A 17,430-nucleotide genomic window follows, 5' to 3' on the forward strand; every position below is an offset into this window, starting at 1 on the left:
TTTCGGGTCACCTCCCTCACTTGCACTGGGACAGAGTGACTGGTTCTGGCTGGTTGGCTGTGAGAAAATAGCATTTAGGGCGGACTGCTGACACGTTTATTGAGCCTGTCGAATTAAAGAGCGCAATGCGCTGGGTTGGGACAAGGGTCACAATAACACACGCATGCACACACACACACACACACACACACACACACACACAGAGCCAGAGAACATGTTTTTTTTATGATACCGGCTCCAGAAGTTGTCCATCAATCGAACACTGATCTGTGTGTCACCTTGGGCTTTTCAGAGCTCCTGCAGGGACGTTTGACGTCAGTGTAGTTCTGAGACTGAATGTGGTCTGAATTTTACTTCACTGATTATTCTCTACACAGTGCAGGAATCTACAAAAACACTTTTAAAGGCAGACCTGTTTACAAAACTGTATATATGAGTCTTAATTATCAGTTCTTCCAATAGATAACAATAGATAACAAATAGGTCACAGATTGCATGACTGTGCAAACTGCTTTTTGTCATAACAGAGAGACGTTTTCCACTTTTTTGTTGGAAGTTTTTACCTTTAAAGCTGCCTGACAGTGCAGGACATATTCCTTAATCCGTCTGGCTCCCCGGCCCTTCAGTTTTCTCCATCTCTAAGGGGCAGAGATTAAAATGCTTCCAGAAACAATATAATGTAACAACAACAAATCACAGCACTTAACTAATCCAAATACCCAACAACATGAACCAGTGCCCTCTACTGACTATAGTTAATTCAGAACGCTCCACATTTAGTCTGTTCTTATTGTTGTGCTTTAAAGCTCTGTCATTGTATGACACTCTATTAAACCCACACAATATTAGACTCTGTGTAGTGAGTGGTCCGACCTGGGCCAGTGTAGGCTTTTAAAAAAAAAGATCACTATGATGTAAATGAATTCTTTTAATACTTTGCATAGACTTTACGTGTTTTTTTTTTCCAATAACAGAAACTAGTGATAGAAAAACATGATGTATTATGTATACATTATGTATTTGCCTGTGACCTGCTGTCACTTTGAAGCATTCAGTGTTTTCCTATTCTATGTTAGTCAAGGTAGTTCTGATTCTCGTGTTATATGAGCTACAGAGTGATACATGTGTTTAGTTCTTCTCTTCAGTATCCCCACTGAGGACTTTCTGAGAGAACTGAGTGCTAAAGCTTTATTGGAGTAGGAAGGGGTCGGCCCCTTAATCGAAGTAACACCTCCAAATGGCTCAATAAGTGCTCCTCCTCCCTCTCATCTCCATTAAGAGGTTAGAACAGTCAATAGGTCCAGCAGAACACCGGGAACTCACCCTATTGATCACACTGACAGGGGAAGAAAGGGCAGCCAGTAAGTGGCCACTTCCTGTGGCCTTGGTGGGGCAGCTAAAACTCGCTCTGCTGAAAGCCTTTCTGCATTATTTACTGATTCAAAATTATAAGTGATATGACTGATTCAACCCTCTCTCTGTACCTGATGTTCATAATAATGTAATGTCAAGTTTCTAGTGTCTTGATAAGTAAGCTGTGAGAATTGCTTTGATAAGCTGTGAAGGATTGTGCACCCTTAAATATGGCACTCTCTCACAAAGAAGTACAAGCTGGTCACAGATTGACTGTTTCCAGGCCTCTTGCTTTGTGAATTTCTTCTTCTGCAGTGAGCTTTCAAGGCGAACTAATGTGGTGTTGTTGTATCTGGTCTACCTACTAGTAAACTAAAGGTACTTTTCTACCTATCATCAGAGGAAAGGGTACCTTCAGTCTGCCATCTGAATTAAAGGCAGGGTATGTAATTTCCTCCAGATACACTTTTTAATGTTGCGGTTCAAATGTTTTTAATGTCCTGACAGTAATTGTTAATTCATGTGTTCTAAAAAGAAACAAAAAACAGCTCCAGATGACAGATTTTTTTGTACACGTAAAAACGTCGACCAATGTCGGCACTCGACCAAGTTTCATTAACCAGTCAAGCCTCTCTAACATGCATGCACGAGCCCACACTCAAAGCTTGAGCTGAGGTCCGCTTCTGGACCAATGGGGCTTGAGCATGTAAGTGAGGGGTGTGGCTTTTGAGAGAGGGGAGGGGTGAATAAATACGGAGAACAGAGAACGCTACTGTGAAAATCATGCTAGTTTTTGAAAATGATCAACCCTGCCTTTAAAAAGAAATTCTTTAGAGACAATGAAAGTCCCATTTACTGAAGAAGTCAGAGAACACAGAAAGTTGACTGTATTTTGTATAGAACAATTTCATCAAAAATACTTGTATATGTATATAATGTAATGTATATAATCAGTCCCTGTGGTTGCTAATAATGTCACCTTATCCTGAGACAGGAGGTTTTTTCTACAACCATACCTAACGTGGTGCATTTAGCAGCTTCAGGGCCTGAAATGTGCTTCAGGTGGCAGCAGAGACTAAAAACAGAGCAAAAAGGAGCATAAATAATGAAGTTACAGGCATCAGGTGGCCACACATCTCTAAAATACAAATGTTTCAACTTTTGAGCCATCAATGTATTTCTGGCTTGTTGTTCAGAACTGTATTCTTCCTGAAAAAGCAATGCTCTTCTGTACATGTAATAAAGTTCAAAACTGTCATACATATTTCATCACTGGCTCTTCTTCACTGGTTATACGTACAAATACTCAGGATACACAGATTTGTTTACTTTTTTTTTTTAATAAAAAAAAGGATATAGAGTTTTTCATCTTGACATCAACAAACCTCTCACTTTATACAGCAAAAGAAGCCATTGAACCACACTGCAACTTTAGAGGCACAAAAACAGGAAACTTTGAACTACTTCAGGTCGCACACTTTTGTCATTTCTGAAAATGCAGAATCACCTGTTCAGGTTTCTTCAAATATTGGGACAGTGGGTTTTACAGGGGTGGGGTGAGGTACATGTGGTTAAGCAGGGCAAGAGGGGATCCAGCCACAGAATGAGGGACATAAATCAAGCTGAAGACAGGAGGAGTAAAGGGGAACGAGAGATAGAAGGGAAGGAAACAACAGCACAGTCAAACAAACACACATAGAAGAAGAGCGTCTGCCTTTCAGACGGAGCTCTTTATCATTCTCATCTGGTGAGCAGCCCTGTCACAAACTCTGTGAAGACGTTTGTGTTGGACTCTATTTCTATATTTTGTACATACATTTCTATATATTTTTTTCTTTACAAGTGTTAATTTCTAAATTTCTTATCACAAAAACCACGACTTTTAAACAAATGCATAAAAAACAGTGACATGTTGACTGTTCATGACCAGAACTGTTACTATGGACTTATTGCTTTGTACATTGAGTATTGTGTGGTGCCGCCTGCACACTTGGTGGTCCGCATGCTGGAACCGCACTGCTGATGGTCTGTACAGCCTTCAATATGTTTTGACTTCCAGCTTAAACCGAACCCTGCTCTTCACCTTTGGTTGATTGTGCAAAGAAATTGAAGCATCAGTAACAGTTTCTGAGACAAAGACAAATAAGTGTGACAAAAAAAAAAAAAAAGAACTGACACATCAAATTTCACTTTGTTCCATGCATAAATACACACCCACACACGTCTATATCGTGAAGTGCAGACAAGTCACATACGAAACACACACTTGGCCCCCTTCAGACCTTGTCAGTGTGAGTGCAGAATGAGGACAAAACAGATTCTGCAGCCTTGTTTGGGTTCACTCTTCTTCCACATCAAGAGCAAGGCTTCAAAAAGTAAAGGCAGGTCCTTTCATGAAACGTGAAGTCATAAAACGTCTCACCTCTCACTTCCATTCTTAAATGGAAATGGAGGAGTGGAAGTTTGTCCAAATTGCAAACAACTGTGATTGCTTCTCTTGCTGCTTTGTCACTACAACTATGACTAGTAATCTCATGTTTTTTGGTGTAAGTAATGCAAAGTAGAGATTTTATGTAAACATTCAATGACTTTTCTTCTGAAATGCAATCTGATATTTTCAACTCTTCTTTTAGTTTAAAGGGCCTGGAAACATTTCCCTCTGCCCAATATGTTTCTGATTTCAAACAGTGCACCCTGCATTGGTAGAAAGTGCGATATAACAAATCGCTGTGCACCAATCAGAGTAAAGAAACGTTCGGATCACAGTCTGTTGGTAACTGTCAATCGAATCAGATTTACACAAATCCTTACAGTTCTGATGACGCTTCTACTGATCGAAGAGAGTGACAACAAAAACATATGACCTTTTTTTCTACTTTGATTGTTCCTCTTTTCCCTGATTATCAGTGTTCCAGACCCCCCCCACGAGATAATCGGAGTACCACTCTAATATATCAGGACTCCTATATTAATTTTGATAAATATGTTCTTTACATATTACATATTTTGCATTGCACAAACCCTTTTATTAGGTTGTTTACAACCATGACATTCTTAGTAATCTAAATGTCATCACAAGTACTCTGATGCATATCTTTCCTCTAGTTATACTATTTCATTATCTCTCTCATATATATTTTTTATAAAGATGCGTCTCTCAGGCCGTGCATGGGCACAGCCAGACGAGATGAGTTGTGTTCTATGGAAAACGGCTTGACTTCTGCACCACACTGCGGAGATGTGACGGGTTGACAGGCTCAACTCTAACTGCATAAGCAAAACATTTGATTGGCATTTTTGAACTTTTACGCAAGTGAAACCAAACAGTTAACACGATTCATCAATGCCACTCGTCAGATCTCTACAGCAGGTCACTTACAGGTGTTTGCACACACACACACACACACAAACACACACACACACACACACACACACACACACACACAGAAGCCGGTGATACAAAAAAAAAAAAAAATCATCATTTTGTGCATTAAGAGGACACACGACTCAGAGTGTACTCAGGAGAGGTACAGTACAATCTATATCCACAGAGTGTCTACTTTCTGTTTACAATGCTGTGCAGTGACATTACACTGATGGCTGGCTGGTAGGATGTCTCACTGTTATGAGTAACTTTTCTAAAATTAGGGGTTGCTTCTAAATAACCCTAAAGGCTTCACTGAGCTCAGAAAGCTTCGGCTGATGGGATGAAAACACTCACATTTACACACAATGGAACTCCCAATAAATATATCTAGTATCGTTGTAGTAATACATTTACAGACTGCCAATTTGATATGTGTTACACCTCTATTAATCAAATACTTTGAATTTTATTATGTTTTAGTCATTTTAACATTAAGTGGATACTTTTTTAGTTATTTTTTAAAATGTGCAAACAATACAACAATGGATCGTAGATTTTCTCGTTTCTCATTGGTTATTTGATTTTTTTCTTTTTTTTTATGACTGAACAGATTCACACCAAGGAAAATGGGTCTACTCATATGTCTGTGGATGTGTGTTTGGTCTAGGAGTATCCGTCGTCCTTCCTGTAGCCGTAGTCGGCTCCCTGCGCTCCTTCCTGGACGTACTCCTCGGTCTTCTCCCAGCCTGAAGCCCATCCTCCGTTCACCTGTGTGGTTGCACCATACGACTTGGCTGGAGCTGCAAAGGCACCGTAACTTTGGGTAATATCGCCCGTCTCTTCCGCCAGCTCGTCCTCGTCTATAAAGCCACACTTTTCATCGCTGGTGAGTTCTGGGTCAGCCCACGGCTGTTTTTCTCCCGACGCAAAAAGACCATAGAAGATCACTCCCCCATAATGCACCATTGAGGCGATGAGGAACACATACTGCCACTCTTCTCGAGTCTGAAGAGAAAAACAATCATGTCTTTTACTACATAATAGGGACGTAAAGATTAGTCGTGAGGCAGATAAAAATCAAGTCAAAAGGTGTCAAGGTTTTCGAATGAGTCATATCGTGAGTGTCAGCAGGCAGGTCGGAGCATTTTTGCTTCCCAACACAGAAAGTGAAAGAGTTGAGAAGATAACCGACGAGACCAAAAACTGTCTGCACATATTGCAACAAGACAGGGATCTTCACAAATAGCACAACCAACATGATGCAGCTATCTCAAAATAAATCCTGAGAGTTTCCTATTGTGAGTTGAGTGAATCTTTACATCCCTACTACATAAAGTCAAACACTAAAAGAAATGTACAAATAACTTCCATCAAGAATGTGTCTAAAGCGCACAGCATGATCTTTTATTATCTTAACCATACTTCAATACATCATGCTACCAAAGTACTTTCTAGTCAGCCAGTATTTCCATTTTAGCATTTAAATCTCGACCTCAAAAAATGATGAATCCCCTAAAGGTACAATCGTTCTATTTTTGACTCTGAGCTGCCATTGGATAGAACTTTAGGGAAGCATCATTCATGAATAAAAGCAGCTATCATGACTTTTATAAATAAGACTGATACTGTTTTTTCTTTATACCTCAGCCTTTGTTTATGGATTCTTCACTACACGCATTAAAGTTATTGATTTATGTACTGAAACAGCAGTGTAATTGTAGTGCTGTACATCCTTTCATGTACATGTATTTACCAGGAAGACTAAGATGATGCTAACTTCTAAGCTGTCATTATTATAGGTCCATTATTATTGTTTGTTGCACTCGTGGGATAAGAGGATTTGTGCCTCAGAGAGAAGCTCTCACCTTGTTCTTTGTCATAGTACCAACGATCAGTGGGCACACCATCCCAGACAGGGTACCCACACCATTAGAGATACCCATCAGGATGCTGGCATAGCGTGGAGCGATGTCCAGGTGATTGACATTAAAGCCTAATGGATACAAGACATACATGAGATATGAATATTCCTGTGAGATTTGAACTTTGTGAATAAAAACAAGACTGGGTTAAACTGATTGAAGTGCTGAATGTGGGGGGAGACGTCGTGACAGAACGTGTTAGGGAGCAGAAGCAGGAAAGGAGTTGGAGATAAAAGCAGCCCAAATTGTGACCATCTTGTTGCAGGAATAGGCAGCAACTCGCCGCACATCCTCCTCCCCCACTCTTGACTGGCTGAATGAGTAAGTGTCCTTGCGAGCTGCCTCACACTGGCTGCCTCACAGATCCCCCGGGACAGCTAGCACTGAATTATTAAACACTCCAGGAGAAAGCTGAAGAACAACAGGCAAGAAAACTGATTTTGCACACAGCCACAGACCTCTTGTGTCATTTGTAACTGAACATAAACATGGGAGAATCTGTGGAAGTATTTTACAAGTCATATCTTACATATAACGTCTGAAGAAAGGCTGTAGCCATTAAAGTAATATCAGCTACTCTGATAGCTAATGTTCACTATTAGGGGGGAAAACACATAATCCTTCATATATCTGCAACATCCCTAACACAACCTCTTATATAATTCAAACCCTGATAGTTCCATGTTGAATAGTTTGGACTAAACAAATTCTAGTTTACATTTAAAGTTCATATGGTTGTATTTGAAACAAATAACCTGTCAGGAATTTAAATGGACCAGAAATAGACAGCGGCTAAAAAGAGGGATGTTACTGGTTAAACAACAGCTAAAAGGATTTGACGCCTGACCAAGAAAAAGTCCTGCTGACAACTTCCTCTAAAACTGCACTTTGTATTTTTTACGTTATGTTGAAAGTAATACCCTGGTGGTAGCTTTATTTAAAGCACACGTTCGAGACTGGTATGAATCTTCTCCAGTTCTCTATAAGAATGCTAACAGTATTTCCCAAACATGTAAACCACCTTCTTTAACTGCACTTTTTATTGTATTGTTTTCTTTCTTTGCAAGGTTGTGGCATCATTTTACGACTTTACCATAAAACCATGCAGAGGAACACCAACAGCAGTTGAGATTCCCCAGAATTATTGATTTCCTCTTGTAAATGTGGCTAGCTAGCTTCTCTATTAGACTCCTAAAGCAAAAGGCCCTTCAAGCTTAGAACATGCAAAGGTGATATTATAAACATTTAACTCTACGAGTTTATATTCTAAATGACATCTTATTGATTCTATTGTGTGTACCGACCTGATATAGCAAATCCACTGAAGCCCACTGCCAGCACCAGGAAGGAGATTGCCATCCCTTTGCTGTGAGAATATCCAACCACCAGCAGCAACGTGGCCTCCATGCCAAATCCTAACAGAGAGAGACAGCAGGTCAGACACAGCCACACATACACACAGAAATACACGAAGCCCACAGGCTGTTGATCATCGGCGTGCCAATTGAATTAAGCCTGATGCACAGTCTGCACTCAATTAAACAAGTGACGGATATGAAATCAATGCACCGTCACAATTATATTGTCCCTTAGTATTGACCAAATAGATTTTTTTTTTTACAAAAATATAAACGCACTCTTCTCTTAAACCGATCCAACAATGAAAAGCAACTGAAAGAGGGAGCAGTATAGATCCAACACTTTGAAAGTCACACCCCGTAGCTGTGCAGAGAGAGGTGTGGAAAATGAGATTTCACACTGAGTTCAGTCTTCTCACCTCCACAGTTCATGATTTTCCTGACATTGGTGGTCGACATGAGATTCTTGCTGCGTAGGTAGTCGGCCAGCTGACCGCCGATGGGAACAATGATGGTCATTACCAAATGGGGCAGAGCAGACAGCATGCCGACCTACAGCCGCAAATAACAAATCAACCTAATCAGCTGCTGTATTATGGGAACACAAAACATTTATTTCAACGTCTAGAAGACTTGTATTGTCATCCAGTTCAATGACTAACAAGCATAATACAATTTCTACCTTTTGTTTTAATATGTATCCGTAACAAATGGTGCACTGAAATGTGGGAAAGTGCCATTGACAGTATTTTGTTGTTCCAGTTAGCTAGTGGATGCAGATCACAACCAGAATTTGGACACATCATGTAATCAGTTCATGAGAAGAGCCACAGGCCATCCGTTTCACTGGCATTGATTCTTTTAATGATTCATTCCAAGAGCAAATTGTCACATGCTAAGCTCTGAAACCCCAGTGTTTTTCTCCGTGGTATTTCCAATCTGTTGTCTGCTGATTACGTTGAAAAATCCTAGTTTTAGTGCCTTGTTGGAGGACTTCCAACATAACGCTCACCTTGCTGATCTCAAAGCCAAACACTTCCTCAAAGTAAGCCGGCTGGCTAATCAGCAGCAGGTAAAATGTCCAGCTCCTGCAGAAGTTTGCTACGATGATTGCATAGACAGGCATAGAGGTGAAGAACTTCTTCCAGGGGGTCTTAAATTTCTGGAGCAAATCATCACAGAGGAAAAAGTTGCACACAAAAACATTAATGGGTTATTTCTTCTTGGCAAAATGCAGAGATAGAAATGTCTGATGAAACTGAAGATTGGTGTTGTGTCAATGTAAATATTCTTTTTTTTTAAACCGTGTACTGCAAACACAGAGTACTTTATAGATTTGATTTTGTTTGTCATTCAGTTTCATATCCTCTCACCTCCGCAGGACCCATTAGCTTGGCACTCTCTCCGATGCTCTCCTCGATGTAGCAGCGCTCCTCATGACTGATAGTAGGATGTACAGCAGGGCTCTCATAGGACACAAGCACCCAGAAAATGTACCAGAAGATACCGACAAATCCTGCACGTCACAGACAAGTAACTTGTCACAACTAACGATTATAATAGATTAAATATAGCAGCTTGGAACTAACAAGCAAGTGCATTAACAGACACACACAGACACACACAGTATTTGGCTACCAGATCTTTGCAAATACCTGAGAGATTAAAACTCAGACATGAAATCTAACTGTACTCAAACCAGAGAGAGGGATTTTATGAGGGGTTAATTTATTGAAACACCAAAACATCGAGGGGAGGAAATCAATACACAGTCTGCCTGGATAAATCCATTTGACTTTCACCGGTCTCTCTGAGTGTCAAACTCTTCAGGTTCATAGCAAGCTTGAAAACATCAAATATGTATCTCTCTATATACATTTCTCATCATTTCGCCACAGAATTTCCTATTACCCTGTGTGTATTTTGTGTGCAGTAATACACGCAAAATACACAGAGACATATCAGGCATAAACCCTCATCAATCAATCTTACCGTAGACATAGAAGACAGAAGACCAGCCTGAGTACTGAACCAGGATCCCAGCCATAGGCATCGCTATCACAGCACCAGCATACGAGCCTGACAGAGAGCGAGACGTTTTAGTCCGTAAGGTGATATGCAACAAATGATGTTGCAAACGCACAACACTTCGATTCTTTCCTAAATTTGCGATGCCTTTGGACAAACTTAAATATACAGAGCTTACCACAGAATGAGATGGTGGCCAATCGACTCCTCTCCAGGGGAGGGGCCCACTTACTCCAGATGCCATGGCAGGCCGGGTATGTAACGCCCTAAACACACCATATCACAAAGCACTGCATAATTTTCTCCAGGAATGTGATGAAAAAAACACGGGTTTTGTGGTGTATTATTTCATGGATCAAGTATTCCTGATACATATTGGTTTAAAAGTGTATTCTATGAGATTGGTCTCTTCTGTTCTATGTCAGCCCCCATTTTAGCAAGCCAGCAGGTCAGTGATTGCTTTAAACCAATGTTGTCCTTGAAGTTATAAGTCAGCACTAATACTTCATTGATCCATCTCAGCAATAATAATCCCTTGGTACTAAATGTACACGAATAGGCAAAATGCCACATTTACTTATCCATTTCAGGCATCTTAAAGCCTCCTAATACTTAAACAACAAGGTTTGATTATGGTTATTCAAAAGGTTGGAGCATGTACAAACAATCGTTAACAGATAGTGTTTTAGAAATGAACCTGAACAAACTAGTATCTGATATAAAATAACAAACACAAATTAACATTTTCACCCCTGTAATTAACATAAGCAAATTGCACAGGAGCAGAGAGGACCTGATGAGCTGTTCGTGGAGCAGAGCAACACTCCAGCTATTAAATGCTCATCAGCTCCTGATTTGAACAAAACGTGTTGATGTAAAATCACGGGACATGGACTCTCTTTTCAAAGAAGGGGCAGCTGTTCTAAAGGAAGAAATTAATCTTCAACATCAGGTCTTGTTTATTCATCCCTGAAATATTGTGCATCACATATGATCCTAGTCTGAGATGTAATCGTCCGCCATCATGTCTATGCATTTGATTACTTTTCTCTTTTTCACTGGCCTATAAGAGCTGTACCTGCTCTCTGTTGTTTCATTCATTTTATGTACAGCATAGAGAATTCTGCGTGTTATGTTTCACTATTAAGCCAGTGAATTGATCTTCTTTAGCCCTCAGCCTTTATTCGCGTCATCTGTCTGTGAACCAATACTCCTCTGTTGTGTTTACAGGATACAAAGTGTGACAGCAAAAAATGAGCCGGACAGTCCAACAAACAATCAGCTATAGTGGACGGGATCAATACTTAAAATCTCACATTTCCTAATGTTTGTTTATTCAGTGTAGTCTTTTCCTGCCCTGTAGTTGTATAAAATGTACATCCCGTTGTGTTTCACGCTTGCAAAACACCAGCATGTTATATTATATCAGAATCTCACACCAGACAGGAGTTTATGTTTTATGAGGACATGATATTAAGTGCTGGTTTTATTTTATCAAGACCTGTTTTTACTCAAGATAAAAATAAAGTTTAAATCATAATGCACCTTCAGATGCCCCTTACCTCAACCAATCCTTGTAATATCCTCACAAAAATGACACACCCATAATGGACTCGAGCAGCAGCAGGAATGAACATGTTGAGAGTGGAGGTCAGTACGATGGCTGCTCCAAATACTCTGAAAAATGAAATGTATTTTAAATATAGCAACTCCCCAATAATTATTTCAACAGCACTGAAAATGGGTCATTAACAGGCTATAATTTAGCTTGGTTTGGTGGTGAAAATGACTGGTGCTTTGAGAGGTTACATTATAGATGGAAAAATTGAACCACACGCCCGTTTCATATGTCATAGAAATTATTATTTTAGACCAGGGATAGTCAAGTGGACCCGTTTTCATTGCTATGGCAAACGTATTAGCTTCTAGTCTGTTAAAGAAATCAAGTGCAAATATCATTATGAAGTGATGTTTTAGCAGGATAATAATAATAATAATGGATACGTTTACTGTTGTGGTTTTCAATGTTAAAAACATGTAGGTGTAGGCTACTTTCATATTAACTGAAAACCATAGCCTACATCTTCTGTCATGGATTTTTTATAGAAAACATCTTAAATAACAAAGAATGTTATTTCGAAAAAAGAATACTAGTAAAATGCGATCTCTGCTTAATTTTCGTTGTAAGAGTAGCCTAAATGATGATAATAATTTTGCAGCCCAGTTGAATTTTTTAATAAGATGTTCAGCACGAGGGAGCAGCTGAGCATTTAAATGAGGCGCAGGGAAGGACCAGGCCTTTCATAAACACCGAGCTATTTCTCATTTCTGTCACGCGCTCCCGCCCCTCTCATCTGCACGCGGGGGGCAAACCCTAATCCGGTTAAGACTACTGTTGGGCACGAGACCAATTGATTCGATTACTTCCGCGTGTCAATCAACAAAACAGGGATCAGAAAACTGGTGCAGATAAATCTAGAAATAAAAAATTAGATCAATCTTAAATAAGATTTGTTTATCAGGTAGGCTAGTCTAAGAGTCAATAATAGGTCTGGTTGCATTATTAGGCTATTATATATTCTGAACAGTTTGACTATATGTTTTCTTTTATTAAAGCTAGACTGCGGCCTCTATTGCAAATCAATACTTGCTCTATATCTTTATCCTAAATATGCTATCACCCGTTTCAAGATTAGCATTGTAGACTATAGCCTATGTTTATTAATATTCTTTGGCCTTGTCAGCAATATTACGCCTGATTATAAGTGGTAACGCGTTGGAAGTGCTCATGTGAATTAAAGCCTCTGGCGACATGACAGGGTCTGGTCTCCACGCCCAGATTAAACCAGATCCCCCGAGGGAGCTCATTAACAGGTGGCAGAGAGCCCTGAACCCGGGCTAGAGGCCTGCCAACCCGCTGCCTCCCCGCTGGATCTGGATCTCTGTGTGTCTGTCTGCTGCCTTTATGCGAGGATCCTCAGCCGATGTCTTCATACCATTCATAATACAGTCAAGATGGCGCCATTTTTTTGTCTGGCCTCAGCTGTGTTTGATTGATATATATATATTTTTTTTTTATTTCTGTCCCCATGTGCTCGCTTTCGCTTCCTGCGTATTTTTTAAAAATAGGAAACAATAGGCTAGAGGATGGGGGTGAGAGGAAGCTCTAGTCTTAGTCAAGTCTGGCCAACTATTTAGTCATTCCGCTAAATAGGCCAAATCTTCTTTTTTTATATCGCAATGCTTCATCAGCCAGATGAAAGCCTCTGTTTTTTTTGTGGAGCTTCATGGGGAGTACCGCCTACCTGTTTGCTGCCAGCCTGGAGGAGATGTATCCTCCCGGGATCTGCGTCACGATGTAGCCCCAGAAAAAAGAGCCGTGAATCAGCCCCACCGTCTCTGGATCCCAGTTGAACTTCGCTTTCTGGGTGATCAAACGGAAAAGCAATATCCAAATAATCAACACACTATTGTGAAATATCATGTGTTTGAAACTAGGCTAACATAATGTTCTTTGAAGACTAACTGCACACCCAAACGAAAAAAAAAAATCCAAACCCACACTAGACTGATCTAAAGGCAGGCGCAGGCCTTTATATTAATCCTGTTAAGTACAGGCCTGTAACAGGTTGTTTCGATCAGATGATATTGATCTGATCATCAAACCATCCGTGCTGTCCAGTGCTGTAGTAAAAGCACTGAATAAATGTGTTTTTAAAAAGGCTAATTCTTGTGTTTTCTAATCAGGCCTTGCTGTCTGCTATTTTGTTAGAATGATTTTTGTGGGGGAAAAAAATACACTAACTGTCCCAAACTGTGAGACTCAACTTTCCAGTTTAAAAGGCAATTTCTTTTAAGACTATCCCATTGAATAGTCAAATATGTTTTTGCTTATTCACACATAGCTTGGGACATTTGTAGGCCACATTGAACTTTGCGCAAATTCGCCTTTTAAATAGATTTTTTTCCCAGAGCATTACAAACCCAATTTGAGCTTTTCATGCAAGACATACATCAAATCAATCTATGCCCAGTTTAACCATTTGTAATTTGATTGGCTATAGATGTTGATCCAAAACATTAGGCTGTACTAAATTCAATCATTGCGCATGTGTGTTTGGGATATTTTTTTTAAATAGCCTCCTGGACGCATATATGGGATTTCTTGCACATAAATGTACAGCGATGTTTTTAAAAACTCTTAACCAATTGGTTATATGGCTTATGCTTTAAGTATATTATAATAAAACGGGCCTTTTTCTTTTCATACATAAGCTATAGAAATCTTTGTTCCCCTTTCTCCGTCTCTGTTTCTTACAACAACAACAAAAGACTCGGGTGTCTTGCATCTTGAGGCAGGTAATCTACATTGTTTCTACGTCAGGATCACTCGTTGCCACACCTCTGTGATGATGATCTTGCCATTCTGGTGGATGGTGCTGTTGTTGACCATGCCCACTATCGCCACGCCCAGATTACACCGGATCCCGAAGGAGATGCAGAAGCCCAGACCGCTGAGGATGGCGATGATGTAGCGGCGCGGCAGACCGCAGCAGTTACAGTCACACAGAGGGGGTTTCTTCTCCGCGGCCTCCCGGGGCCTTCCGTCCTCAGTCAGCTCGATCACCTCCCCGGTCTTCTGCCTCCTCTCCATGACCCTGAGCAGCCGGGGAAGAATAGGGTCTGACAAATGTCTCCCCATAAAATAGATAGGCTATATGCCTACCCTCCTAAAACCTGAATCTGGGCTATACGTGATGGAATGCATTTGTGAGGATGTCCTCTCTATTTACAATGTAATCTGTGACAATGAATGACAATTCGTTACAGACAGGAGGGGGAGAGGGGGGGGGGGGGGGTCATGTGGTTGTGAATCTTTTCTTGTGTTTCAGTCAGGGAAATGAAGAAAGCCATCCAATCAGTCTGCAATACAGTAGATTATATGCTGAGGCCTCTGTGCTGTGTTTTATGACTGCAGCCTGAATATCAGCTTCAAGTCAGAAGGCCATCAGAGTTAATTTCATATATTTTGCTTGTGCCCTTAAAATTAAAAAATGACAGAGGTGGGGGGATTGGTGTGGCGCTGAGAAGAGGCGAACTCGTCCCTGACTGTACCGCATTGCAGCAGCTCGCTCACTTTCACACTCATTTGCATTCCCGGGACCAAGCAGCAGCTCCAGACACACACACACACACACACACACACACACACACACACACACACACACACACACACACACACACACACACACAAACACACACCAAATACACACTAACACCCACCCACCCACACGTCTGTGGGTATTCCTCAAAGCCTTTTTCCTTTTTTTTTCTCTCCAGGAGACTCATATTTTCTGATCCAAACCTGAATACGAAAAATCGAGCTACAAATGTTTAATAACGGGGTGGGGCTTTTTTTGGTCTGCAAACGAACAAAAATTCAACACTTAACAGGGAAACGATCGAATAAATACTAATACAAAGTATAAGCAATAGTATGAATTTAAGAGGCACATCTTTCGGAATAAGACATAATGCCATGTGCAATACATCGACGGCGGTTTCACCAAGGCTTTATCGCAATATAACTGTAAATCTATTTTATATTCAAAGTCTAAATGCAGATAACAAAATATGTATCCGAAAAGAAACAGGCCTAACCCTTTTTTTTAGGAAACGGCACATGATTGGTTGTTAAACCAGTCGGAAAAAGGAAGCGTTATTTTGTTATTCGTGCGTCACTCTGCTCTGAAAATACTATGACTTGTATTATAAATCATGAATGGATACCTAAAATATCACTCGTGGCCTGCACGTCGTGCACAACCTGTCTGTTGATGATATTCACGTTCAGGCCTCACATCAGTATGAACTCTCTCTCTCTCTCTCTCTCTCTCTCTCTCTCTCTCTCTCTCACGCACGCACACACACGCACACAAAAACACACACACTCCCACACATGGACTTGATTGCATAATTTTTCTTCACTTATAGAGGCGTGCCAAGAGATGCTGTACGTTGTAAAACAGTTTTTAGTGACATGCTGTTTCGTTAAAACCAATCGTGCCAATCCTCCCACATAAACACGAGAAAATAAGGCACGTGCCATCAAAGACAGGGGAGTAAGAAATGCGTGTCCTTACCTGTGCATATGACCCAGGGCCTTCCCTGCAAATTCCTTCACCCCTGTCGTTGCACTCATCTTCACAGACTCCATATCCAGTTTCTATATGTAGACCTATTTCTCAATTATATTTTACTGCTTATTCGTCATGTTACGGCGCAGGATGGCCGACCGCAGCGGCTACAAGGAAAAACAAGAAACCAAGTTTTTACCGATCTGAGTCCAGAGAAGTCGACGATTCCGAAAGAACGAGTTTAGTTCTCTCAATGAAAGTGGCAACGCGGAAAAAAAAGACTCAGCGTAATGAATCAAACGAGCTGTGCGCCTTCATCAGCCGCCGACTCCTCTCCTGCCTCGCGTACAGGAGCCGCGCGCAATGCCATCTCGACGAAAACAAGAAGGAAGAGGGATTAGTAGCCAGCCTCGTAATGGACCCGTGTGTCCGCAGCAAAGAGAAAGAAATAGATTACGAATGGATACATGGAGAAAAAAAAACAAGTTTAAAAGGCAATAGTGGGTGTTTGAAGTGGCTTCAGTGAATCAAAGAGGGAGTGAGGCTGGATCGTGTCTCCTGTGGTGAGCGCAGGTTCATCTGACGTCGTGTTCAGCACCGAGGTCAGCGACAGCAGCTCCGCGTGCAACATCTGCACAGCTGTCCAGAGCAACTGCAGCCCAAAGTGCACATATAAAACAAAATCATGAACATATGACACTAATTGTTTAATGCTGTGAATTTCTTTGAAAATTGACAAGAGGACATATAGGGAGAACAGTTTCAAACCGTCACTATTTTGGAGACTAAATGCTTTTTCCTCCCCAACAATACTATTTCCATAATTAATTTCTACATTCCTTTTTTATGCATTTGAAGTGTAAAAGAAAACAAAAAAAAAACAAGGGCAGTCATCCTCATGTATGATAGCAGTCGCTCTCCTGGGGGCGGTGCTATGGAAACGAAACGAGCAGGAGTGGATTTCCCCCCAACAAGCTCCTCTCCCAAGAAAAAAAAAACAAGGCTCCTTTCCTCATAGGAATCCATCAATAATGTATGTCTTCCTCAAAGCCTAATATATCCGTTGGTAAACACAATTTCACACACCGGCAAGGAGCAACGTTTTTTTGGAGGTTCTTAGATTGGTATAGGCCATATAGATAAATCAATTTGAATAATCTGATAGCTCTATTTGAAACAAGCATTTGCATTCCACTTCGAGCCAAACAATGCAGTGTAATGTTTATGATAAGTAATGAAAGAGTAAGAAAGGTGATAATGAACAT

At 40.6% G+C, this 17,430-nt stretch overlaps 1 protein-coding gene and 1 long non-coding RNA gene across 2 annotated transcripts; one reads left to right on the plus strand and one right to left on the minus strand.

Moving 5' to 3' along the window:
- Window positions 1-5,326: 5,326 nt before the first annotated feature.
- Window positions 5,327-16,877, minus strand: slc17a6b (solute carrier family 17 member 6b). Its single transcript, XM_079339571.1, has 12 exons — window positions 16,172-16,877; window positions 14,431-14,686; window positions 13,334-13,452; window positions 11,591-11,705; window positions 10,207-10,294; window positions 9,993-10,079; window positions 9,374-9,516; window positions 9,013-9,162; window positions 8,420-8,552; window positions 7,947-8,057; window positions 6,586-6,713; window positions 5,327-5,725 (listed from the first exon to the last, which is right to left on the minus strand). The coding sequence occupies exons 1-12, from the start codon at window positions 16,243-16,245 to the stop codon at window positions 5,384-5,386; spliced, it is 1,746 nt and encodes a 581-aa protein (XP_079195697.1). The 5' UTR covers window positions 16,246-16,877; the 3' UTR covers window positions 5,327-5,383.
- LOC306821257 lies at window positions 5,524-11,562 on the plus strand. The gene is made up of 3 exons (XR_013778763.1): window positions 5,524-5,606; window positions 7,956-8,077; window positions 11,259-11,562. It is a non-coding gene; the product is annotated as an uncharacterized lncRNA (long non-coding RNA).
- Window positions 16,878-17,430: the final 553 nt, after the last annotated feature.

The sequence above is a fragment of the Symphodus melops genome, assembly GCF_947650265.1.
Source record: "Symphodus melops genome assembly, chromosome: 3".
Lineage (NCBI taxonomy): Eukaryota > Metazoa > Chordata > Actinopteri > Labriformes > Labridae > Symphodus > Symphodus melops.

What these genes read in the sequence shown, in the direction of transcription:
- slc17a6b (XM_079339571.1), bottom strand. Translation starts at nt 16,245, where the DNA reads ATGGAGTCTGTGAAGATGAGTGCAACGACAGGGGTGAAGGAATTTGCA. An exon ending in GCCCTGGGTCATATGCACAG is followed by an intron (nt 14,687 to 16,171) that starts GTAAGGACACGC and finishes CCGGCTGCTCAG; the next exon opens with GGTCATGGAGAGGAGGCAGA. An exon ending in TATTACAAGGATTGGTTGAG is followed by an intron (nt 10,295 to 11,590) that starts GTAAGGGGCATC and finishes TGGTGTGTTTAG; the next exon opens with GGCGTTACATACCCGGCCTG.